The 27,461-nt window shown below is 41.0% G+C and overlaps 1 protein-coding gene across 1 annotated transcript in view; it reads right to left on the bottom strand.

The window, feature by feature from the left end:
* ptprua (protein tyrosine phosphatase receptor type Ua) overlaps positions 1-27,461 on the bottom strand; it is a gene marked incomplete at both ends in the record, with an annotated part of 281,098 nt that overhangs the window by 64,307 nt on the left and 189,330 nt on the right. The window contains 5 exons of the mRNA XM_083981670.1: positions 446-475; positions 4,057-4,195; positions 15,909-15,945; positions 23,063-23,342; positions 27,179-27,281. Of these exons, the coding sequence (XP_083837796.1) occupies positions 446-475; positions 4,057-4,195; positions 15,909-15,945; positions 23,063-23,342; positions 27,179-27,281 (589 nt within the window). The remainder of the gene's footprint in view (positions 1-445; positions 476-4,056; positions 4,196-15,908; positions 15,946-23,062; positions 23,343-27,178; positions 27,282-27,461) is intronic.

Raw genomic sequence — 27,461 nt, 5'->3', positions numbered from 1 at the left:
GAGGGAGGAGTAGGAGGAGGAGGAGGAGGAGGGAGGGGGGGTAGTAATAGACAGAGGAGAGCAGAAGAGAGGCAGAGTGAGAGAAAGACAGGCCGAGAGATAAGGAATAAAGGAAAGCAGGACGGGTGAGGAGATGAGAAATTGGACTGAGGGGAAATATAAGGGCTACAAGATTGAAACTGGACAAGGAGGAAAAAACCGAGATTTGGTGATAGTACGAAGGTGTCGGGGGGTGGTGGTGGTGCAAAAGGAGGAGGATGAGGACAAGGAAGAGGAGGAAGTGTGGTGGTGGATGGATGGTGGGGTTGGGGTGCGTGGAGGATGGGCTGAAGATAGCGATGCCTATTTATTTCCACGTTGGTAAATCCTGGGACTACGAAGGGCAAGCAAGGGGAGAGATGGCGTCAGGGTGGGGGGAGGGTGGAGAGAGAGAGGAGTAACTTACGGGTAGTAAGGGTAAGAATAGAAGTCCCTTCTGATTAGCATGACGGAGGAGGAGAGGAGATAGAGAGAGAGAGAGAAAGAGAGAGAGATAGAGAGAGTGAGGAGAAAAAAAAGGAGAGGTGACTATGGTTGGTCAAGATGGGCATCAAGAGAGATCAATGAAGATGCTCGGTGCGTTGGGATGTTCGGTAACACTTTACTTGAATAGGTATTCATAAGATTGACATAACACTTTCATAACCATGACATAACAGCTGTCATAAACATCAATGAATACTTACACACTAAAAACAGTTGGGTTAAAAAATAACCCAATTTTAACCCAACTGCTGGTTCAAATAAGGACAGTCCCCTTTTTTGGGTTATTTTAACCCAACAGCTTGGGTTATTTTTTAGACCCAAATTTTGGGTTGAATATTCAGAGTTGGGTTATGCTAACTACAACGTTGGGTTATTTTAATTTTATTTTAATAATTAATTAATTTTTATTTAATTAATCCACTTTGCTCTGATGTCCTCTCTGGCTGGGGGCGATATGACGGAGCGTGAGGGTCTGTCTCCAACAACAGAGCAGCTTTCCGGTTGTGATAGCGCTCCGGCTGTCACATAAAAAAAAGAGTAAATAACGGATATTCACAGGTAGCTGTGGTGGCGGGCGGAGACAGCATTTTTCAAATTAACTGGCTGGTTAAGTCACAGAATTACCCAACCCTTAACCCAATGAATGGGTTACTCACTGAAAAATAACCCAATTACTTGAACAACCCAGGAATTGGGTTAGATTCATAGCCTATAACCCTGAAAATGGGTTACACTCTGGAAAAATAACCCAAAAATTTAACTCAACACCAATAACTCAGAAATTGGGTTACAGAGATAACCCAACATTTTTTAGTGTGTATGACAGCTGTCGTTAAGTGTCATTCGGTAAGTTATGTCACTTTTGATGCAAAGTTGACATTATTTGAGATGTCCTTGTTATGAGAACTTGACATAATTTTTAAAGTTTGGCAATTAGGTCTGCTATGACAGTTTAAATTGTCTTTATGTCAAGTTGTCAGAACAAAAACATCTCAAACAATGTCAACTTTGCATCAAAAGTGACATAACTTACCGAATGACACTTAACGACAGCTGTCATAAGTATTCATTGATGTTTATGGCAGCTGTTATGTCATGGTTATGACAGTGTTATGTCAATCTTATGAATACCTATTCAAGTAAAGTGTTACCGGATGTTCTCAGCAAGCCGCCGTGAAGCAGGACACAGCATAGCAAATGAAGACAGAGCTGGATGCACGGCACGCCAAAACTCATCTCAACGTCTGGGATCGTATCTGATACATTACAGTAACATCCAAAATACATAAACACAAAGCTCAGTTCAAGATGTAGACGTAGACAACCTCTGAGTCCAGCTCCGCCGGCTCATCCTCGTCTTCATACAGTATAATCAAAAAGCTGACACGCCGGCCTTTTAGCCAATCACTTGTAAGCTGTCAAGCTTGAAATGTGTTCTCTCCCTCTGCTGTCATTCAGCTGTCATTTCAGCACCGTGAACATTTCCTGATCCACCTGATCCACCAGCTTCAGCCCTGGATGACTGACTCCAGTCTCCAATCAGAACCAGTCCAATCAGAAGTTCCCGTCTCATCAGGACATTCCAATCCTCAAACTCCGGTCTCGTCTAATTGGTGGATGTTCATTTAAGAGAGTTGCTTAAGTCTTTTTCCTGATCTTGGTCTTAATTTCTTGACTTTCAACAGACGGTAGCCTCGCTATTTGGATGTTTTGAAAGTACTGTTGTATATCTATATGAGTTATTAAACCATCTGATTCATTTATTTCATTTTTTCTACACTTTTAGTTTCATTGACTTTCATCTCTCATCAGTTGTTGACACATTTTGCTAGCATTTTATCAAGATGGAGACAATCATTCATTTCCACTACGTGGTACCAGCTCGACTCCACTCCACTTGCCCTTTTTGGGTTCCATTAAGCTGCGTTCACACCGGACCTTTTGTTTTTCTCGCTGGCGACGAGTTAACATGACATTTTGTTAAGTCAATGCAAACGAGTGATTTAAAGTTAAATCGCTCAGGCGAAAAATCGCTGGGGCTCCAAGCGACAGCGACGGAGTGATTTTTTGCTCTGTCGCTCGAGATGAGAAATCCCAACTCTCCAGCCGTCAGTCACTCGTCGCTCAGCGCTGATTGGCTGCCGTAATCTATGTGTAACTATGACAACTACTTGAAATCATGGAAGCGTAATACAATTCTGCCGGTCCGAACGGCGGCAGCAGGTAAAATGTCAGCCAAGCTGGACCAACACAAACGGGAAGAAAAGAGTGACTGGAATCGCTTCATCAGAGCGATCTGTTGTATTGTTCCAAAGTGACAAGTGACTGCAGCTGAGTGACACAGCGATTTTTTTGGAGCGACACGAGCGACAGCGACAAAAACAAAAGGTCCAGTGTGAATGCACCTTTATAGGTGAAAGTACCTGGAATCTGGTACCTGGTTCTACTTTTCTGGTCTGGAGGCACTAAAAGGTGATCGAGGTGAACACACTGCAGACCACTGACTGGTCGAGAATCGTCACTGCGTCAGTAATGTGCCACGTGCATGAATCTCCTGCACGACTAAAAGCAGTTTTAATTCCCACTGTTGTTGTTTGAGTTGAGTTTTGCTTTGCAGAAAGCCTTTTTTCATTCATGATTCTTTCCCATTTCCTGCATAGCGAGCCCCCCGCTGAATATTCTGCTGCGTATGGGATCTCTGATTTTCTGCCTGATTAGAGAACCAAAGCACATTAGCACACAGAGTCTAACTTTGCACATGCAGACTGACAGTATTCTGTGACTGAACATAAACATGTCTGCTCCTGTTTGCCCCCATGTGGCTGTCTGGCTCCTATTGTGCCCGCTAGATTGGCCCACTGAATCTTATCAGTCACTGCCTTCTCCCAGACATCACCATTCATTCCCTCTCTATTCTCTGTGAGAAAATTCCTCGGGGCAGAGGATCTCCTCCCTCCCTAAAAAAAAAAAAAAAAGCAAAAACAACCTTCCTAACCAATTACTAGTCCATCCACTGGCACCTCACAGCTGCTCGCCTCATGTAATTGGGTGGGCAATGGAATAACATGCCCCTTGATGAAATATTTCACACTCAGATGAGTGTTCCGCCATCGCCCAGCGAGTGGAGGAAGAATACACTGCAGGTGCGATCGACGACAGAGGTAATTTGCAGGTGGAGAGCAGCCAGCGATGCCGGCGCGAGAGCGGAGCTGCATTTGAATGTGCTCAGCCGACACGCAGACCTTGAAATTAAAAGATGAGATGAAACACAAAGGCTTTGGCTGAGGCAGCGGTGGAAGAGTTTAGGATTAATGCTCTACCATTCCACTAACTCTGCTTGTAATTCACTCTCATTGCCAAATGCTTTCCTCAATAGACCCTAGCTGCCAAGTGGGATAGAGATAAATTTACTCCTTCGGATGGTGCTGTGCAGGAACAATAAGACTTAAGTCTGTAAATGTTTGACTGTGGGAAAAAAAAAAAGGTCCGAGCCGTCTCTCCCGCACGTCCCACCGCCCGGCAGACACTCACCCCTTCTTCACGATGATGACGATGGCTCCCAGGAGCAGGATGAGGACCACCAGGCCGCCGGCGCAGGCCCCCAGGATCAGGCCCATGTCCTCGGCATGCTGGGACACCTCCAGGGCCCGCTTCGAGTCCTTACAGGCAGCTGGACGAGACAGAGAGGTCGGGAGGAAGAGGAGACAGAGACTAATTAATCACATCTGATTGCAAAAAGTTATGTCAGTAAATCATTGTCACATGCATTTTAGCGTAATTACAATGAAAAAACACATCGATTGCCAGTTAGACTGACAGAATGAAGGTCAGTTCATTGTTTTGGTTTCATTTGTCCAGGTTGTGAGGTAGATATTTCTGTTTCATCCACAATGATAGTGAAATAAATTAGACCCGTGATGGTCAAACCTGGGGTAATTTACAATGGCTACAACCGGAGGGCTTTTAAAACTGAAGCTAAAAACGTATCTATTTTCTAAACAGTGAAATAAACTAAGAATAATGTGTTCCCCCTGGTAAGGCAGCATCTGCAGGCCCAGATGCTGCTAAATGGACGTGAGAAAAATCAGGCATGTTTTTGTGCAGTTTCAGCGTCGCTTTTATGGTTTTCACAGTTTACTTGCTTGCAGGTGGAAAAGATGATTAGAAAAGCTGTTATGATTATGACTGAAGTTCACTTAGATACTGATACAGTAAAATGAAAGCTGAGAATTCACTGGTGTTACATGACTGTAATTTTCTAATCCTCATCCTCTCTCTCCTCATAGAAACTCAAAACCACATGTCAAGACTGTCATCCAAGCTGAGAGTGAAGACAGACACAAACAGTGATCACTTCCTCTTCAGTGATTTTACATGCAAAATAGTGCAATAAAGTTCCAGTGAGGCTTTTCTTCTGTAAAGAAGATGGTACAAATGCCCACGGTCAAAATTACTTGCCATTTAACCTCTGGGCTAAATGTTTTATCTTTGAACCATTGTGTATGCAAAATAGATCCCACTCTATTCTGATAGTTAAAGAGGAACTATGCTGATTTTTTTTACCTTAATTAAACAGCCTCAGAGTAATTATGATGGTTAAATAAATGACTAGTTCCAGGGAGAATGGAGGCTCTCTGTCTTCCACCTAGCGTCTCTTGGCTGAAAACCAATCGTATAAGATCAGAGCCTCCGACCTGGTGACCCAGCTCTCGTCACAAACGTGCCCCTTAACCCATAATCTCTTGTTTATGATAGATAAGACTACACAAATATACACATTGTATACAATATATAACGTTATCCACCGCTGCATGGATTGTTTTCTCGCCGGCTTCGTTGAAAATGCACATGACCGAGAGGAGGGTTAGCAAAACAGAGGAGAAGAGACCGGATGTGCATAGTTCCTCTTTAAGGGGCGCGTATCTACTGCAGGAACCTTTGGGTAATTTTATGGATTCAGTGCCATTGGTGTGTGTCTCCATAGCAGGAACTGCCCCCCGAAGGACCATCACCCCAGAACTTTTACGGGGGCTAGTCCCTGCCTCGGGGTAGGTACTCCAAGGTACTACATAGGTAGGTAGGTACTACATACTCAAAGTGGGATGTGACGCCAAGAAAAAGCTGCATCTTAAAGGGATACACCAACATTTTTTTTGTCTCTTGCCTCACTCCCGAGTCCATGACCAGCAGATAGACACCATCCTTTCGACTGTGTGTGCAGTAACAAGGGAGCTGTATCGCCGTGATTAGCTTAGCTCTAACGCTGGAAGTGTATAGGTAGTGTTAGCCTGCCTCCTACCCGAGCCGAAATCAGCAGTCAGAAGCTGATTTCATTTTAGCTCTAAACTCTGTAAATATATCTCTTTATCGACATTTCAAACATGTTTAGGTGAGAAAGTAGCCGTTTAGATCAGCAGTGTGTCGTTAATTTGTCTAAATACCAGCTGTTTACAATTTTGTTCGGACAAATTCGGCGCTACTCAAGCTAGCCGTTGTGACCAAAGCACTTCCGGTTTCTTTCAGGAAATAAAACACCCGTTGCCCTTTACATACAGAAAACCATGACGATAGAATTTGTGCTTTTACTTTGAAATAGGAAGCTAACCTACCCTCGATGTAGCTAGCTTGAACCAAAATAAAGCGTCTTTGCTTGAACCCTCTGTTTTGAAGATTTGAAGATTTTTGGCAGGTCCTAGCTACCCCATATTTTTACCCAGAACCTCCTCAGTGGAAATGCAGCTTTAGATGAAACCAGGAAATAGTCCCAGTCACATAGGGGTGGGCTCCTTCTGCCCTCGTGTTGAGCTCTATCCCTATCATGTAGCTCACTTTCAAGACTTATTTCTATAAAAGGCAATCAGTTATGAATACAAACAGGTCAGTGTTGTAAATACAAATGGAGCCTCCGACAGGACATTAATCCCACGGCACACTAACAGGATGAGGATCCCCACTCTACTCTACTCTCTACCAGACTGATTCAAACAAGCCGGGGGAGGGAACGAGGCGCATTGGAGGTCATTCCAGATCCAGTCGGAGCACACACAGGAGAGTGTTTCCAGCTAAAGCAGTCAGCGGGCTTTTATATTACCATGCAAATGCTGTATCGCACTTTAATCACAAGAGGCGGCACAATAAAGAGCTCACTAAGGCAGCACTGGAAAGGGCTTGAACGCCGTTTCAGTGAGACATCATCAGCTACTTGAGCCTCTACAAAGGAGATTTAAACGTGTTTGGCTTTGGAGAGACAACGGTCTGGTTATCTTATCAAACTGATGCATCCAGACAACTATTCCCCCTCCTGCCCATGTGTCACAGTCTCAGCGCATTGGCCACACCAGTGAATCCTCCCACACTATGAATCATCTGGGCTCCATGCCCGTCTTTTATCCAGAGGTGAAAAATCGCTATTAGGTGTGCGAACGGATTAAAGGAGCATTCTCAATTAATGAGCCATCTCACTGAGAAAGCACATGCAGGAGGGAGTAAAACAGAGCACAGAGCCCCACGGACAGGGAATGGGAAAGTCTCGAGAGTGATGCTACCGTACAATATAAGGAGACATATTATTGTCACGTTGTACATTCTCTGGATGGTATTAGACGTTGCAGTGTTTTAAAACGAAATGGAAGCATCTAAATGATGTTCATGGCCAGAGAGGGAACATACAATTTAAGAGGGAATAGTCATTTCAAATTCAACTCTGAAAAAGTATGAGCATCTCTGTTTGTGGTGTAAAATTGTATAAAAAAAAGATGTAGATGAGGACATACAAATGTAAAAACTAACTACAAACAAACACTCTTTTGGTCAGCTATACAGAACTGGACAGCTGTTTCATAATAAAGTTATATGTTTTAATCTTCTAAAATGTACGCATTTATGGATTATGTGTGTTCTTATGGATCTTGAAATCATGACTGTAAAGGGGGGGCTGAACCTGACAAGCTTGCTTCCTTCAGCCCCTTCTCCCCTTCAGTGTGCCATTTTCTTTTTTTTCTATGTTACATATACTGTTTATTTTTATGCTTGTGCTTGTTTGAGACAAATAAAAATCAAATCAAATCAAATCAAGCATGCTAAGTTCTGTACGCCTCCATCTGTTTGAAATTTCTGATTCATTATGTGGTAAAGTGGAAAATCCTAATAGTATATGCCTATAATATAAAAGCATATAAACATAAATATCCATATGGGACGGATATGTACATATCATTCTGATTTCTAATTGGAGTATACAATTTTAATGTATATGCATACACATGTACTGCATTTGCATATGAGGATTGATTGAATCCTTTACGGTTCTCAGGCTTTTCTTGATGCAGCACAATTGAATTGGACAACATCTCTGTATCTTAACAAAGCAGAAAAAGCTTCATGGGGGAGTCGCTGCCTTTCATCATCTGTGACTGAAAGGAGGAAAAACAGCCTTTAGAGTGAGGCACAATGCAGAGTTTGGCGTGATAAGCTGTGGACTGGTGGTGACTATAGCTGCTGGCAGACAATGCCAGCCTGACAGACGTGCTGTAATCACACAAATCATACTAGGTGAGTCATTCTGCTTTTAAGGCCGGATTTAGAAATTGGCTATTGCACCAAAAAAAAAAAACACCCAGCAGCGTACATGCAGGGATATCTACAGGAATAAGAGAGGAGGGGAGGGAGGGGGGGCACAGACCGTTGCTTATTTCATCATAATTCATCATTTCCTTGCATCGGTCTGCAGTTTATCAGGCAAGCTTTATTCTTGGTCTCACAGAAAACAGGATAAATGTAAACAGACTGTAAATCAAAAGGAAATCTGTCTGGTGCAAAGTGCAGGCTGGTGCTACACTGGTCCATTTCAGTACAGAGAATGATTTCAGCAATTATTCAACCGCTATAACAAGAATCATGAGACTCTCCGCTCTCCTGCTGTGACTCACTGTCAGCACTTGATCAATGTTAAGGTACTGTCAGTAAAACTCCACCTCACATTGTTCACAGTTTCCTTGAATCAGCTTTAATCTTGAAATGAAAAGTCCTGATCGCAGACTGTATATTAGAATGGACGTACAGTACTGTAGGCTCAAAGAGTTTCTGGAGAGGAGCTGTAGACCTCAAATCAAGCAAAACTTTCCTGACTCTCAGTTCATCCAAACACAGGCAGTGAGCTGAGGTAGGCTATGTGTGGCCACTTAGTGGGAAACACACCATCACCCAACTGTCACTCAACGTGAACCTGGCCTGAATTAAGCATAACTCAAGGCTCAGTGAAACTTAAAGGTATAATACGTAGGAATTTCCCCCCATCTAGCGGTGCGGTTGCATATCGGAATGTATTCTTGATGTTGCATTCACCTGAAATCGGGCAGACGTCAGACAGACAACAGACGCTGCATGTAACAGGATAACAAGCGTCTATGCAAACAAGTGGCAAAACAATTATACAGGCATGACAATATGTTGTCATGGTGATGTCGTATTGTTTACCAACCGGATGTCATTTTACTCCACGAGAGAAGGACAGTAAAACGTGGGTCAGGTAAACAATACCACATCACCATGACAACATATTGTCACGCCTGTATTGTTTTGCCTCGTGCTGGTGGACCACTTGTTTACATAGACGCTTGTTTATCCTGTTACATGCAGCGTCTGTTGTCTGTCTGACGTCTGCCCAATTTCACGTGAATGCAACATCAATAATACGTTCAGATATGCAACCGCACCGCTAGATGGGGGGAATTCCTACATATTATACCTTTAAGTGATTTCGCATATGTTTTTTTTATTTTTTTATTTTATGGTTTTGGCGTTTGGTCCAGACAGAAACAGTGTTTTGATTTTGTTTGGTTTATTTTTTTTTTTGGGGGGGCAGTATTTTTGGGGAAATCTCAAAACCCCATCACAGCCTTTTCATGTAGACACCCAAAACAGATCTTTTGTGAAACGATGATGTACCACCGACAGCTCTAACCTATATCCTGAGCCACACCGCTACATACAGTCTACAGACGTAACCTAACAACAATGGCCAACTACTGACGGCCCCTCGGATACTGTGGCTGCATTGCGTCCGTTCGATCTTCACGATTATCACATTTACACGAACACAACTCCCAGTCAACATTTAATCAACTTGTTTGTTTGGAGTTTGAATACAGTTGGCAAGCTTTCCATCTTCTTCTCTGTTTTTGGTGCTTATGTGTGGCAGTGTACAGCACCACACACGCTCCACACAGGTCTGGCATATCTAGCAGATATTTCTTGAAACGATGCCGTGTTTAGGAATAACTTTTTCAAAACGGACAACAAAAGGATAGTTTGGGGAGAAGCTCTGTTTCCGTGTGGACAAGACCTAGGAGGATCAACTCACATTTTCCAATTACTGAAAATGACACATAAAGATTGCTCTAATTATCATTGATGAGATAGCACATGTCATTTGCTTTATGCAGACATTCATGACACAGATACTTCGTACACATCATTTAATCATGTTGCTTTTGTAGATAGAAAATGAATTGGTCAGAATCTTTATTTCTCATGGTCATCAACAGAACAGCCAGGGAAATTCTATTACCTCCTCTAGCTGTTCCTTTGAACTATAATGACTTCATTTATCTGGGTATACACATCAAACTCTCTGTCTCCTCCATAATTAGAGATAGCTATAATTCAGTTACAGAGGGAAAAAAAGGTTTAGCTTGTTACTCTCCCTCACAACTTTCTCCCCATGGATGTGTCTCAATCATAAAAATGAACCTCACATCAATTTCCTGGAGGAAATATAAATCCCTGGACTTTTCTTTTTGCTCTGCCAAAGGTATCAGATGATAGTTTCAATGATAAAGGACTTTGCTGCTTCCAGGATTTATACGAGATACATCAGATACTTCCAGTCTGTCCTGTTTTTTTTAATTGGTTTATTTTTATTCTTTTTATTCTTACTTTATATAAAGCTGCATACCCTAAGATATATAACCAGCCTATCACCCACTTTCTCTTTACAAGTTTGGCTCTGTGCTTTACAAGAAACTCAACATATGATATCCCAGTATTTCCAGTTACAGTGAAATGGGACTGTCATAACCTTCCCAGCTTTTTTGAAAAAGAAAAAAAAACTATGTATGGAACCCATATCACCTCTATTCACAGATGTATGACATACCAGTGTCCCAATCCCCAATGTTTAGAACATTTAGGAAGGTATGCTTAGGTTTTGGCCTTACACAGATCACATATACTGAGTCAAGACCTTCTCAGCTCTTCCCAGTTATCCAAGTCTCTATTCTTGTGGGGGTTCAGATGGGATGTTCAAAAGTCACGAGTTCAACAAACAACCACTAAGAGCTGCTCCCTCAATATCTTTGTTTCAAGCTCTTTGGCTGCTGCTCCTGTGTAGCTAATCACTTATTAGTTATTTAAACTTTCTTGTTATATGAATGCTGCATTTTATAATATGGCGTGTTGGTGTCAAATTATATTTCATTATGTGCATATATTATGTCCATGTCTACATAAACTGCTGATGCCAGAGGTTGTATTATTGGGCATATAGCTCTTATGTCTAATCTCACCGAACCTCTTATTTATATACTTTTTATCTCCATCCTCTTCCTCATACACATACATAAGAGGGCTGTAACAGTGTAAATCACTTGTGTCATAGCGCATGAATAAAAAAATGGCAACAAAAAACAAACAAAAATCCACTTCCTGCTAAAAAGATTCACATTAAAAGCCCGTTGGTAAAGGAAGGAGTTGTGCCCTTTGAGCTTCTAGGAGTCTTTTCATGTTTTGTTGACAGTACCATGAAAATAAGGCGATGTAGAACCAACTCCTCTCAATTAGTGTATATAAAAAAGAAGGGGAGAAAGAAAACAACATTTCTATTGAAGAGACAAACTCAGAGAGGAAATAAATAGCAACCCGGGAGCACTTTCATCAGAGCCTTTGCAGATATTTAATTTCATCAACAGCTGCTCAACAGAAATAGAAATAGAAAAAAAATGTCAATTTGAGTAAAATAACTGTTTGTTTTTTTTCTGGTAAAAAAAAAGATGAAAAGGTGAGTATGACATACTGTAACTATGTCGTTCATCTGAGTAAATTATGTGCTAAATTCAGCGAAGCAACAGGAAAACAAGGGCGACATGTTGAATTTTGCATTTACAAACAGCATCAACAACCAATTAAAATAAAGGAAACGAGAAGATGGAGAACTTATTTTGTCACTCCACACTAATGTAATAGAAGCCTTTTTTTTCTGCGTACAGTCGAGGCGAACAAAGTGACTAAAAACTATTTGAGCTTTATTCATGCTGTGTGATTCCATTCATCTGTCAAACAGATTTCAAGCCAAAATTTCCCACTGCTGCGAAACCTAAATATGAATTTGATGCTATTCTACAGGCCTGAGCTGACGTGAATAAAAAAAAAAAAAGAACCTTCTGCTGTGGCCGAACGGGGGGACTCTTTCAAGATAATTTGATTTGTAATGAACATGTTCTCATTGTCCTTTAGTGTCAGCTAAATGTTGGCCCTATTCCATCTGAGGACAAAAAGGCAAAGGAAAGTGCCCAGGTGGTGTTGAGAAAAAAAAGGAGAAAGAAAAGAAAAACAGGACAAAAAAAGCCCAGTCGCCCACCGACTGCGGTGGTTTGGCCGGGCCCCTCTGGTGAACACAGCTGGCAGCATCTGTGTGTGGGAAGCCAGTGACAGGAAATGAAAAGCAGCCAAGGACGGTCTTAACAGGACCTCTGTGCCACCTCTAGGGGAGGGGGGAGGGAGAGGGGGGGTGCAGGAACATCAGCATGTCCTCTGGGCCTGCCTGCCTGCCTGCCTGACACAGTCATATACGCTCAACTAGTACAGTAAAAAAAAAAAAAAAGTGCCTTCTATAAATACGCCTGTAGCCCAGCTCCCCTACACACTGGCAGACAATAGGCAGCTGCTTTGATGTCATCACACTTCAGATAAAGAAAGAGTTCAGGGAGTGGAATCCAATTTAGCTGCCACCTTTCTCAAGAGCACTACAAACTTCAGGCATAATTCAGTCGGGAGGATGTGTGGTGGTGGTGGGGCAACTCCATTTCACCTTCTGTCTGCCCCCCCATCCCCTCCTCATCCTCCCATATTGTTTGAACTGAGAGGCTTCTATCTGTGTCTGTCTCTAAAGCAAATACTCCTGGTCGCTTCCTCTCTCAGGATATATATAAAAAATAAAAAAAACAGAGAGAGAGAAAGAAAGAAAGAAGAAAAAAGGAAACATTGCCGCATTCTGGATTTCAAAGCCATCAAAGCCCCCAGAAGGGGGGTTTTGCCAAATGTCAGTGTCGGTGATTCAAGAGAAACAGAGTGAGAGAACACGGATGCATGTTTGCTTTCACCTTTCCTCCGGTGTCTCTGCTGAGGAGAGATTGGCACGGAGGGGGAGGGAGGTGGAGGGGGGTTGGTGGGGGGGCTTCCTCCCCTGCAGCACCCAAAACAACACTAAGTCCATGTCAAATCCCTTAAGCAGCAGCCTGATCCAGGATAACTGCTGAAGTCTCTGACATGCACCCTGTACCACATCGCTGAAACCACTTGAACCATAACATAAAAAAATCCTACAGTGGTTATGATTACTTAGAGAATCCAAATCACTTACTCAACATTCAGCATTATGCTAAAAAAAAAGCAAAAAAAAAGCACAGACAGTCGGTGGCCTCGGCGCTTCTCGCTATTGTGGCAGCGTTTTCAGAGCTCCTGCTTTTTAAAACCTGCTTCTTATTTTCATACGCATGTTAAAGGGATAGTTCACCCAAAATTGAAATTCCGTGGCTTCTCTGAGTTACAGGGGGTCTCGGCGTAGCAGTGCATGTCCATATAACGGTTGCAAATGGATACCAACTGTCTTTGTGACAAAAAGACACACCAAAAAACATCCAAATACCACTGCTACGCTGAGACCCCCTGTAACTGAGAGAAGCCACGGAGGACTCTGAAACTTCTCCCAGCCCTTAGTCCACATGAGGGTGAGTAGATAATGAGTGAAATTTCAATTTTGGGTGAACTATCCCTTTAACAATGGATGAGGATGACATTTTATTCGGCGGCCTAATTGCTGAGACATGGGGGACGCAACACTGGGAGACAGAGCTTAACGAAGGGGTCCGTGGGGCAACCAAACCAGCCCCCCATAATATATACAGTACTGTAGTATCATTATCTTATCTACTCATTAGTATGATCCGTTAAAAAATCTCCAAGTCCAATGTCACTGCAAACCTGTATGTGTGCTCCCCTAAGGTAAGAACTGTATCATGACTCTGCAAAATGTAACAAATCTTACAGTTACAAGTGAGTTAAAGAGATAAATGTGAAATTCAAATTCATTTCTTATCTTAGAACAAGTGGTTTCGATAAAAAGGATTTTTACCCGGGACTTTTTAAGCAGCTGTCTGGTTGCTAATGCATTTGCCCCAGAACTCCTGTTATAAAGCTGTCACTGGGAACTCCACAATGATGCTGATGAGTGAAATATTCATATTTATCAGCTTTTTAAATTGTGCTCCTTGGGTGATTTTGGTGGCAGCTGTTAAATACACAGAGTTCTGTTAGAAACAGCATAGAGTAACTACGCGCCGGCCACTGGGGTTAACAAACGCCTTGAGCAGCCACCGGCAGATAACAGATGAAATGCATCAGTTTGTTGGGTTTGTTAATAGAGCTGGGTATAATGGTGCTGCCAGTTTGTCCCAGCAGCCACCTGGGCCCCTACGACAAGGAAACCCTGTGGTTCGCAAGGCGTTTTCCCTACAGACCCCAATTACAAGACAGATGTCTATACAACAGGAATCCTCCATCTGCAAACAAGGTCAGTTTGTGACTCATCTATATTTGGAAACTTTCCAAAATGATAAGAAAATGCAGGCAGAGTCTGTGCTGATCAACACTTCTATGACTATTATTCATGAAAGAGGGGGATTATTATGAGTCTCACATACAGCATTATGACATCAAGGACCCACTTCAATATCTTCAAGATTTTTATCCTTGATAACATGTCCATATTGCTCAGACATGTCTGAACTATAGTTTATTAAAGGGGAATTATGCAAGTCTGGCTGCTAGATAACACTGAACTCCTCCCTCACCCCCAACCATGTGCGTTTGTTTTCAACAAAGCCAGTGAGAAGGGAATCTGTGGAGCGATGTCTGCAGACGTGGGTAACATTAAAGGGATAGTTCAGCATACTATGAAATATTGATGTATAATTATGTAACATTACGACATATGAAGCAAATACTTGGAACTATTTTCTTGAGTGAACAGGAGTAGCTGCACTAATCACTCCGCCCAGTAGCCATATATGGAATGTAGTTCCGGCTATGCATTCGCCTCGTAATTTAACATTCCATTATTATTTCATAGCGTGGTGAATGTGCAGGTCACAACTTCTCCACAAGAGCGTTTTTGGAGTTGTTGGATTGTGTACAGTATTTGATTAGTTTTGAGGGACAGAGGACCTGTACCATTCACCTCCACTGTGTTTGCTGAGCAGCTCACGGATCTCAAAACAACATGCACCGATAATTAAAGGTAATGAACGTACATTTATGACTATAGGGATTATGGCAATGCAAATTTTCCAAAATGTTGAACTGTCCCTTTAACCAGAGATTATGAGATGTGTTTGTGTCATAGTGACGTAAAGTAGTCCAACACCGGGTCGGAGGCGCTGATCTTGCAAGGACATTTAACTATCACAATTACTGAGAAGCTCTTTAATTACGGTACAAAATATTACATAGTTCCCAATTAAAAGCAGCTAAAACATAATGTTATTTATTCTTTTCTTTTCTTTTTCTTTAGACTTAATATTGCTGTCTTTACTAATTGAGTTAAATGCATGACACAGAGTGGGGTTAGATGAGGATTTGTTCCAGGCACAGATTTCTACTAACTAGCATTATCCAAAATGTCAGTGGAACTTTAGAAGAGGTTTTCTTCCTCATGGAACAGAGTCACTAAGAACTGGTTTCACTTTGACTCAAACCTTTTTTTTTACACTTCATCTAATATCTGCAGGTGCCGTAAAGCCTGAGCCCCATCTGCACCGAGAAAAAGAACACCACCTCTGTGAGCTGTAAAACTATACAGCAATCCAATAAAGTAGCTGACAATGTGAAAGTACAAAGTCAGACCATAAGACAGACTTTTGCGGTCGCCATGTTTAATGTATACTGATCTATATTTAATTTGATAATACTTTATTGATGTGAAAATGAGATATGTACTGTAGGACCTTCATGATGAGGGAAAGAAAGAAAGAAAGAAAGAAAGAAAGAAAGAAAGAAAGAAAGAAAGAAAGAAAGAAAGAAAGAAAGAAAGAAAGAAAAGAGAGCGTTACCTTTGCGGGCGATCCGAATGCAGTTTATTCTGGTCTCCTGTGAGCAAAAGAGAAAGCAGGGCGTTAGGAATGAATGAAGTCATTTGGCTTGAAACAATGAAGACACACCACATTATAACTTAATTATGAGTCAGTCTGTTGAAAATCACAATCTTGTCTAAAACTCGCAACACAGGTGGCCGATGTCAAAGTCACCCAGACCTTTACTATGTGGAGGAAGTAATTGAAATTTCCACGCGGAATGATGTCTCCCCGGGATACGAGAGACCTCTGATCCTCCGCATCATATGAGGACGCTCACTTGGGACCCACCCAAAAAAAACACAGCCACTTCTGCCCCAATGATAGAAGGGCATGTTACCAATTTAAGACTTAAGGAAGTTAAATCAGTCTTTATGGGCAATTATGCTAATCTGTGCTCTGAGACAGGAGTCAGAAACCCTTCACCTAAAACAGTTGCCAAATTACCTTTTTTTAATTGGAAATCCATTTCAAGTGGATTCTCATCTCCTCTCATCTTTTACGCTGACAGAGAAGTCATATTTACCCCCGCCCAGGGGTTATTAAAGCAGCAGTAGGTAACAGGTCATGTGTCATCCTGTCCTCTGTCCAAGGTGGACGTCTGGTGCAGGGAACAGCAGTGCTGATGGAGGTTTTTGTTACTGACGACCGTGATCATGCAGAGAGATGGGACAAGTTCATCGAAGCTGAGAAGCGGTGAGAGAAAATAAGCCGTTCTAAACCACGACCTTCCTCCCTCCGTATAGAGTCAACTGCTGCACTGCAATAACTAAAAATCTTTCCAAGAATTTTGTCTTATTTCTTGTCAAAATGTCTCAATTTTAGTCAAAACTAATCTCTTTCCACTTAAAATAAGACTCTTCACCTAAAATTAACTTGTTTTTAGATAATTTTCACTTGTTTCAAACTCATTTTCAATTGGAATAAGTAGAAAAATCTGCCAGTGAAAGCAAGTTTTATGTGCTTGTAATAAGAAAGAAAAACTTGCTCCACTGTCAGATTTTTCTACTCATTCAAATTGGAAAATCTGCTTGAAAAAAGTAAAAAGTGTCTAAAAACAAGCTGCTTTTTAAATGTGATGAGTCTTATTTTAAGTATAATTAGATTTATTTTGACTAGAAATGACATTTTGACTAGAAATAAGACAAATATTCTTGGTAAGATTTTGAATTTGTGCAGTGTGTGTCTCAATTCGCACACTTCCATAATTACACCAACTAGTTTTGAGTGTGTGAGTGAGCTCACACTGACAAGTATGGCAAAATGCAGTGTACTGTGTTAGTGCTCGGATGGTGGACAAAAAGTTGAGTGCGAAACGCTGGACACTTCTCACCATCAACAATCTCCAACTAGTTGGAGAATGCCACCCTAGTACAAGCCCCTGGAGGGTTTCTTTTTGGCATTTCCCCTTCACATTGTCTTGGATTCTATATGTTATATATTTTTTAACTCTTTGATATGTGAAAATAAACAAACAAACTTGGCTAAGTATAGGGGACGGACTACCATGGTTACAGACTGAGACTACAGTAGTACAAATGTGTTGGATAGAAGCCATAATTGGATTAATTTAGCCATCTGAACTGAATAACATGGTGTGCGTCTACATGGTACACTACATGGAAGTGTGCTAATGGAAGTATCCAAATTTAGACACAGCGAAGAGTTAGCTCTGTGGTCGTGCTGTGTGCTAATGTACAACATTGTTATTGTAAATTCATACCGTTTCTGTATTTGTTGAGTTTTATTTTTATTCTAGTGTGACATTTTTTTTTGTATTTTTGGTTTGTTAGTTTTTTCTTATGTTAAAGCAGAAGTAAGCGATATTTTTCTGTTAATATAAGTCTTAAATAGTTGTATCTTCCGACAGCAATCACTTATATAGAGTGTTTGGTCTGAAACACGGGTCTGTCAGTCACTCTGCTCTGCTGTAAGCCGAGGAGAAAACTTTCCTTGTATCCTACAACCTTTATCCAATGAGGAGAGAGAACGGCATAAAGGGGCGGTCCTCTCTGTGTGTGCAGCCAAGGGATGCGCGTGAATGTGGTGACGTAGGGACGAGGGCGGGGACTGATAACTCCATCGGCTGACAGGAAGTTAGCCAAAACCACCGGATCGCTTACTTCTGCTTTAAGTCTTTTGTCGTACGTTGCCCCCACCTGATTATCATCAGTTTTACTTGAAAATAAATAAATACATAAGAAAAAAGGAAATAAGAAAAATAAAGGGGGAAAAAAACGTCTGCAATAGGGTGAAAAAAAAAGCAAAAGAAAACACCGGTGCTGATCAAAGCTAAAGTCTTATGCCAATCTAGTTAGGTGAAAGGATTAAGAGTATAGAGAAGAATCCTCAGTTGAGTTTTATCATATCACTCTGGTATTAGATGTGCTTATCAAATACGAATCCTTACTAATCCCTTACACAATCCATTACCGTTTGGCTTTCAGCCTGTGTTAGAAAATACAGCCGTAAAAAAAATGAGAATTCATAAGATTTGGAGATATGTAATGATGTTTTGTTGTCTGATGGACGGAGACACTACAGTTTGGAGTGGTGGTAGAAATAATTAATGTTTACAACCTAAGATGTGAAAACAAGATGGGCAAAATTGAGATATGAAATGTTGAATAAACATATCCATCACGGTGAAATGTGCCCTGTAACCGTGCACGTCGACACATCCGTCATGTCATTGAGGATGATGGCAAACAGTCGGTGATTTACACATCCAGCAGCATTAGCATTCATTTGGAGTTGTGCGTCTGTCTCCCTGACAAATACAAGTCCACATGTCTCTCTGTCTTTGCTGTCTATGGAACTCTTATCATGTCTGACTCTGTAGTTGCATAAAACATAACTAAACTAAGACCAACTGATCATCAATGTTAAATGTCTATGGAGTGCAGAATGTAAAATTTCAGAAACAGTTTAGATTTAACATTTAGATCTAGGCTAATATTTGATTTAGATCTAACATTTAGATTTAACATATGGATTTAGATTTAACATTTAGAAATAACATTTTCATTTAGATTTCAACATTTACAGATGGAAAGTAGCTTCTTGCTATATCTGGTGCGCACATCTTTTCAATTTCTAAATAACAAAAATAAATCCATTGTGTGCAACATGTTGCTTTACATCACATGGATTTCTGTCTCAGACAGAAAAACACTAACTCAATGTGAGAAAAGTGAGCAAAATAATCACAATATCATAAAGTTTACTGAGCTGTATAGAGCTGTTGAATCGATTCATTACTCTCTGTTGTTTCTCCACTTGAAGCAGCATCTCTAACATTCCACCATTCGATCAATTGCTAACATATAAATATTGATTAGTGCAGCTTTAATTGGGAGGTTTCACACGTGTACTGTACATACTCGGACTGTTTATTATTTATAGCAAAAAGACAAAGTCCGCTGGCCCTGTGGTGTGGTGCTGCTTTCTCCAGTTGGTCTCAGTCGGTTATTTGTAAGATTTCTCTCACACTGAATGTAGCTTCTTCCCAGGAGCATGTGATAAGTGAGTAAGTTGCTCTTGTTAAGTGAGGAGATAGGATGGGGCTAACTTAAACAGAAGAAAAATAATTTATATGAGTTAATGAGTTAATATAAATGCTGCTTTCCACCTTAGAGGTGGTGAGTAAAAGGAAGAAAGTTTGAGCTCACAGCACTGCTGCTAATAAAAAAAGAACAAGGGTAGATAAAAGATCTAATAAGAGATTCACTAGTTAAATGAATGTGGGTGTTTTGCCACTTGGAGTTGGATTAAAAACAGATCAGAATCAAACCCCTCCCAATCCACTTGGCCGTAAATGCACTCAATGAAAAAGCAGGAAGACTAACCCCAGATGATGAGTAATGATAAGTGCAAGGCAAGAGTAAATGAAATGGAAAATATCAGCATAGTGTTATTTTCACTCTTGGTGTAATAGATAGCAGTAATCTAGATATTTCTAAAGAGCCAAATGACTCCTGCATAAAAATACAAATAAAATTGGAAATGTTTGTTTCCTGTTTATATGTTTCACCAGAAACTGGCAGCAGCCATTATACATCTCTCAAACTCCACTGAAGGCAAATCTGCCAAGGCAATTACTGTTTCAATTCCAACAGCAGCTTGTGGTCCATACAAAGACTTGTACATCTAATTATTTCTGGGGTAATTGTCAAAATAATTTGTTGGGGTTTTTTTTGTATGCCTTCCTCCATGAGCAGAGCAGCCCATCTCTATGAAACACTATAGTTTAGATAATAGATAGAAGATGAAAATGTCTATTCGATGGGCCCCTATCAGTTTGAGACAGAGTTCACCGAAGACGAGCTGAAGGAAATGGAGGAGAGAAGTGAAAGAGGTAGAGCACCGGTGGAGTCTATGTGCTGGACCTGGGGGTGGTGGTCACTGCCGGCCAGTGGCCACTGAAACCTAGTGTTTGTGCTGCCAGTCGGACTCGGACGTGTGTTGTCAGTGCCTGGACTCTGTGCTGGACACGGAAAGTTGCTGCATAGCGTATAACTGGAGGAGAGTGGGTGAGTTGTTTTCGTCTCGTTTCAATAGAAACCAGGCTAAGCTAACAGATGATTGATGCCTCGTATTATGGGCTGGGACCCTGTTTGTACTGTTGATGACGTTTGGTGCTGTTCTGAGCATTATTTGTGGCTGTAAGTGGCTTTTCGATCGGTTGCGTGACTGCGCTGTTTGTTACAGCCTGGTCGCACTGGACGCGGAACCGAAGCGCAGCGCTCTGGAGCGGAGGCAGTTTCTGGTCGCACATCTCGCGCTCTGGAGCGCGCCTGCAGCGCTTCAGATCAATTCAGTTCTTTTTTTCACGAGAGCCGCGAGCGCCGAGAGCGCCGTCTGTCAAGCGAGAGAATCCGGTCAATTTTCAAAATGAAATACATAAAATGATGATTAATTAAGTTGTTGCTTGTCCGTCTATAGCCTAAATATTTGTCAGTTGTGTCTGCACACGAGATGCACACACACACACACATGTTTAAAATGACATGTGTGTGTGGAAAACCGAGTGAGGCGACTGCAGTCGATGTCTGACCGGCGCGGAGAGAAGAGGAGACGTACGCTCCCAGTGCGACCACCCAAGCGCCCGAGAAGCTGCGCGCAGCTTCCGCGTGCAGTGCGACCAAGGGGTTATGGTGCGGTCATTGCTAAAGTTGCTACAACTAGAGAAGCTAGCGGTTAGCAGACTTCATCTCTCGAGGAGGGGGTCTAACTCGGTGTCAGGGTGCGTTGGACCATGGGTTGAAATTGTGCCGGAATATCCCTTTAAGGAAGCCTGGCTGAATCCTCTGAGGGGCCAGGTGCTGATATGCAGATGAGAGCCCGGCAGCAGGCGGCCACTCATTAGCTCCACATGTGCGTGATGATTGGAAGAACATTTCCCTTACTCTACCTCTGTGCACGCCGGCCAGCACATTACACATTCACGCTTCACTCACTTTCCCAATTGCTCAAGATTTCCTTTCCAGATATTTTTAAGCCTGCGAGGCAGAGTTTGTGATTTTCCCTGAAGAAAAAAAAATACTATTAATGTTTTAAATAGCTTGAATGTGAGAGAATGTGACAACTAGACAATTACAAAAAAAAAAAAAAAAAAAAATGCAGACACTGTGTTCTGCAACCAATTCAAATTCTCCTCTAAAAGCTGTTACAGTTTATTTGGCCATGGTGCCTGTGTGATGTTTTTGATGTGATTTTAGAGAGGAAGAGGGGGAAAAAAAGAAAAAGTAATTGTCTTTTTATTTCTTTGTAAAACGGTGCAACATTAACGGGATTCAACAAAGATCCCCCGGTGGGAAAACAAATGACACAAAGCCATCCTAAAGATGCAAAACATACATCACTCCATTTGGAAATAAATCGGGCCTTGTTTATGCAGAGGACCGTCTCGTCTCTCAGAGCGCCTCCAGCGAACTGTCTCCTGACTTACTCCAACAAATCCAAACTGACTGACAAGGATGCTACAACATAAGCAGCAGCATGTCTGAGCAGCAGAGGCATTAGTACAGTATGCAGCTTTTTAGCCTGAGTCCCTCCTGGGACCTCCAACCCAACTGATATTTAGAAGGTACAATTTGTATATATGTATTTTCTTGTTAGAACTGGGCACTGATGTTGTTAATGACGAGTAATGGTTTGTATGGAGAGGGACCGATCACTGATGTCTGATGAGGGATGATGTACGCATATGTTGGCTGTTACTCTTTAGTCATGTGTTTAGGGCTGCAACTAATGATTATTTTCATTATCGATTAATCTGTCGATTATTTAAATGATTAATCAATTAGTTGTTTGGTCAATAAAATGTTGAAAAAATGTTGAAAAATGTCAATCAGTGTTTCCCAAACCACAGGATAATGTCTTCACATGTCTTGTTTTGTCCACAAACCAAAGAGATACTCAGTTTATTGTCATAAAGGAACAAAGAAACCAGAAATATTCACATTTAAAGGGACAACGAGGAGTTTTGGAAAAGCGAAGCGTTTTCACACTACATTTATGAGCCTCCGCGCACCGTGAAATTCTGTGACCGGCGCAAGACAGACTCATGTTTTCATTCATCAAGAATTAAAGTCAGAGGTCCGAAGACGATCACATACCGTCGTAGTTCCGGCCGATTCGGCGGCGTTATTCTCATGACTCGCCACGAAACCGAAAGTAAGGAAACGCTGGTCGGCCACCACTAATAATAACAAAATAACGATAGAGACAAAACGATATATTTATCGAAAATGGAGCCATTAACAAGTGTGGGTAGCGTAGATTCATCCACATTAACCTGATACTTTTTTATAACCAAATAGAAACTCCTCGTTGTCCCTTTAAGAAGCTGAAATCAGAGAATTTGGATTTTTTTTCTCTAAAAAAATTACTCAAACTGATTATTCGATTATCAAAATAGTTGATTATTAATTTAATAATCGAATGATTAATTGACCAACGCATCTTGTCCCTTTTCTACAGCTTCCATTTACTATCTTTTACTTATAGCTTTTTTTCAGATCTAGCACCCAGCTAATGTATTTTTTTTTTGGGATGTGTGCGTTTTCCACTTTTTACAAGCCAGAAATAAATTTTAAAAAAGCCTGGTCGGGCATCTGGACAGTCCTTACCCCTCTGAAGTTGCTGGTGGCCTGGAAATAGATGAGGTAGTTCTTGGTGGGGTCTAGGGGGCTGTTCCAGTAGCCGTTGTAGGTGTGGTTGTCGCCCACGGTGAAGGGCGTGGCCTCGGGCAGGCTGCTGGGGGCCAGCTCGGCCGTGTAGTAGTGCGGAGCGCCCTTGGCCTGGGCCTCGCTGTGGGAGTTGGCCGTGGGGAAACAGTCCACGGTGCCCAGCTCCCTCCGCCTCACCTGGCGGGACCCGTCCTCCTCCACCACCACCACCTGGTAGGCACTGTGGGAGGACAGAGTGGGCTTTACTATTCACAGCAGCACAACAAAAAAAACTCATTTAAGAACTGTCATCGTTTCATATAGTGTCAGCACTAATGGAAGTTCCCTTACTTTACCTTTTTCTGGGCTTTTATCTAGTGTTCTCTGTTATCTCCTCCTAACACATAACCCTTTTCTGGATGTAACAGCGAGTGTGGGTGGGTATTGAACATGTCAACATTTTTCTCAGTAAATATATTTCTAATGGGGCTATTGACATGTAGATTTCACCAGATGTCAGTAACAAGCCAAATAACCCAAACATACAAGGAAATCAAAACATTTACTGGTGCATCTCAGTAAATTAGAACATCATGGACAAGTTAACCTATTTCAGTAGTGAAACTCATAGATTATACTGTATAGATTCATACCACACAGATTATGTCTTACATTTCATGAAAAACCAAAATTCAGTAAATCCAAAAATAATATATTGTGAAAGAATGTGAGAAAGTTCACTATTGTATCAGCTGACTAACTCCAAACACCTGCAGATGTTTCCTGTTCTGTAGCTGCACTATCATGAAGACTGTGACCTGACTGTGTTGCCTCGAAGGCATTTCTGTTATTCATCTGTAATGAGTGCTTTGAAAGGATTCATTTATTTCGTAGTTAAAAATAACAGTAAAAATGGTTTTAAAAGTTTATTAAGAGGATTTTATTTCGACAGTGGAGTTACTGATTACCTCACTTCCTGATAAGTCACCTGTGTTCCTAATTTCCTGTTTATTCCATGTTCTAGTTTTCTGAGAGTGAGGCAGACAAGCCGGGGAACATGTTCTGAAGCTATCCATAGCCATATTGTACAGGCAACGCTGTATTGTGATAAAAATAATAAATAGTGATAGTTGCTAACAAAAGATTGTGATTACAAAAGACACTTTTGACTATGCTATTCACATGTTTAAACACATTCTGCTGGTGTTATTTGCTCTCACTCAATGTGTCTGGTTTAACTGGGTGTTGAATCAGAGTTGCTACACTCTGAGTGAGAACACTACATCCATCCATCATATTCATTGAGATGCACCTAAAGTTATGTGTAATGAAGTGAATAATTATTGAATATATGAACAACAGAAGGTGCACAAAGGAATAGAAAGACAAGAAAGCAGCTGGAATCTGTCACTATTTAGAAAGTCATCCTGTCAGCTGCTTTAACTGATTCCTATTAAAAGGTTTCTCTGTCCAATCAAAGATACAGTACCTGCTCTACATGTTCACCATTGATGTAATCATGTTATGTAATGATAATATTTTTTTTCCTATTTACACCTGTGTGTATGAATGATGAGGTGGAATATGTTGTCTGTATGGACATAGATCTGAGACGCTTGTCCAGACAGAAACGCTTAGCTTCGAGTAGTCTCCATGACAACGATGCAAATTCCAATCTACTAATGAAGTCTGTGGGGCTGCAGGGAAATAACTTCCACATTTATAGCGAGCCTGTTTTTGTTGTTCTCTATCACCTATGGGCACAATTAAAGGTAAATTTGCTCAAAAACTAACTGATCTAGTCTGTACAATTACTCTGCTGAGATTTGGGAATCACAGGGGGGAAGAAAATATGTGTAAAAAAAGAAAAAGTTTAGCCAAATTATAATAACCACTTTATTTGGGGGTGAAACTGTACTAATAGGTATACGTTGATGATTTCTCCTGTTGCTCTGCAGGTCTGGCAACGAACATCATCACGTTATTCTCTAAGCTCTCGTCTCTTGGACGTCGTTCCTCAAACTGCAAATCCCACTCTACAGGTTAAAGTTGCCCCAAGAAGCCACTCTGTAAACTCTGATGGATGTTTACAACAGACAGCTGGGTAATAGGCTCGTAGCGTGTCATTGGCTTCACTCCCAAACTGTTTGTTTACATCCCATCTGACTGTTTATGTTTCATCCCCCCTGCGACGTCTTTCCTATTTAGCAGTTTTCCACATCTTAGCAATTAACTTTGTGAATACAATATTGAAATTAACAGCAGGAAATGACAGCCAAAAACTATCTGAGTAAAATCCAAGTTACATGAAACCACAAGTTCTCATTTAAAGACTGCGTCAACACTTGTGATGTTCATTTTAGGAGAAAGAGCTTAATTATGTTTTGTTTGACAAATGGAAGACACACAATTCTGTCTCTGTAAATACCACAAAATGGAAATATGTGGAAACTAAAATACACTGTACATGCTTTGTACAATGGTTTTCTTTTTTTTTTATGTAAATTGGATGTTCATACCCAAAAAATACCAATACTGTGTCATCTTATTATGCGTCTATCTTACCTTGTGTAGTAATTCACCTTCCACATTATATATTGTTTTGCCTCTCAACACAAATTTTCTGATGCACATTATCAGAATGCAATATTTTTGGTAACACTTTACTTGATGGGTGTGTATACAGTAGCACATTCATAAAACCTGTCATATTGGTGTTCGTAATGCATTCATGACGGCTTCACAAGGCATGACTCAGCATTCATACATCGGGTTACATTACTATGGGATTACTGAGAATTTATTTCAAAATAAAAGTCCCCTAATCGCACCTTCAGCATTCGGTTGCAATGGTTTATGACAGCTTTTAATATTGAGTGTCAGCCCACTGTATATCGACTGGACTATGTTGCATTTCAGAATTGGCACCCTGGAAGGAAAGTTGAATTTTTATGATTATTTCATAAATATCTTACACATGTTATTTTGTATGTGACTTTACAATACAGTCAATGAAGGCTTCATAAGGGCTAGGAGTTATCTGTAAATCTTTTATGGATGGTTTATGAATGTTACCTCGCATGTCACTGTACTATACAGGTGGTGAAGGATTCATAACTACCACTAGTTTGGTGTGTGTGGGCAACTTTGGCTATATACATTATTATTATTATTATTATACTAATAAAGCCTTTGTATGAGTTGGTATTTAGGCCTAATTCCAGGTGTGATAAAGTGACATTGAATTTGGGTACTACTACACTTGTGACTGTTCTATGAGGCCTTCATGAACCTTTGCAACAGAATGCTGAAATTGGGTATTTTGTTCTTGTATTTCCAGGTGCAAATAGGGGACTTATAATAAAATAATTCCCAGTTTGTCATTCCATAGCAATGTAACCCGAGTTATGCCTTATGAAGCTGTCGTGAATGCATTAAGAACACATTATGAAAGGTCTTTGAATGTGCTACATGCACACACCCGTCAAGTTAAGTGTTACTATATCTGGTAATGTTATAGTTTTTAAAATGGCTCCATATCAAGTCCATTCAAGTTAGCAGATGGAATGTTTCTTCTTTTTTTTATGTCAAAATTGTCAAATGAATAAATTAATTTCCATATTACAAGGGAAATAGTGCAGTTTTCAACATTAAAGAATATTGGCCCAATCCTAATTTACATTGCTGCATTGTTGACTAAGAGAAATATTCTGCCACAGACGAGTTGATGTTCTGACGTCTGCTGTGGGAAATAGTGACAATAGTCAACTATTTATTTCTATTAGTGTCTTTTCGATCTTTGTTTCAATACTTGCTCAGACTGTCAGCTGCTGAATGACTCCTGATGGGACTCATGCCATGCTGCCATCCATCACCTTGTAATTGATTCAGAGCATCTGAATCTAAAATCGTTCTGCTTCTTCATACCTTTTACTTAAAAATGGCATCTGCTCTGCTACAAGCCTGAAAAAAAACAAAAAAAAACTATCACCTGCTTCTCTACTTCCCTTTTGACGACAGCTATAAATATCACAGCGTGGAGGAGCAACTGAGTGAGTGCTGGTGTATTAGTGGTACCTGACAGGAGCCCCTCTCCCCAGTGCAGGGCGCAGCAGCACGGTGATGGTGCTCTCCGACTCGCTCAGCGGAGAGGGGATGTCTTCATAGTCAAACACCGGGGCTGTGCAAAAAGAATTGGAGCAGGAGAACAACAAAGAAGAGATAAGGCCGAGGCAAACAAGTTGAAATGCTGTCGAAGAAAAACAGAATTTATTTTTACGCCTTTCCAGTGAAGGATCGAATACGTTTTGGTTAGATACAAGAGTTTAAAACGACACAGAGCTGCACTTCTGCTCGGATA

The sequence above is a fragment of the Trachurus trachurus genome (genome assembly GCF_905171665.1).
Source record: "Trachurus trachurus genome assembly, chromosome: 11".
Classification (NCBI taxonomy): domain Eukaryota; kingdom Metazoa; phylum Chordata; class Actinopteri; order Carangiformes; family Carangidae; genus Trachurus; species Trachurus trachurus.
The sequence above is the reverse complement of the archived record's forward strand: the minus strand, read 5'-3'. Positions and strand labels throughout refer to the sequence as shown.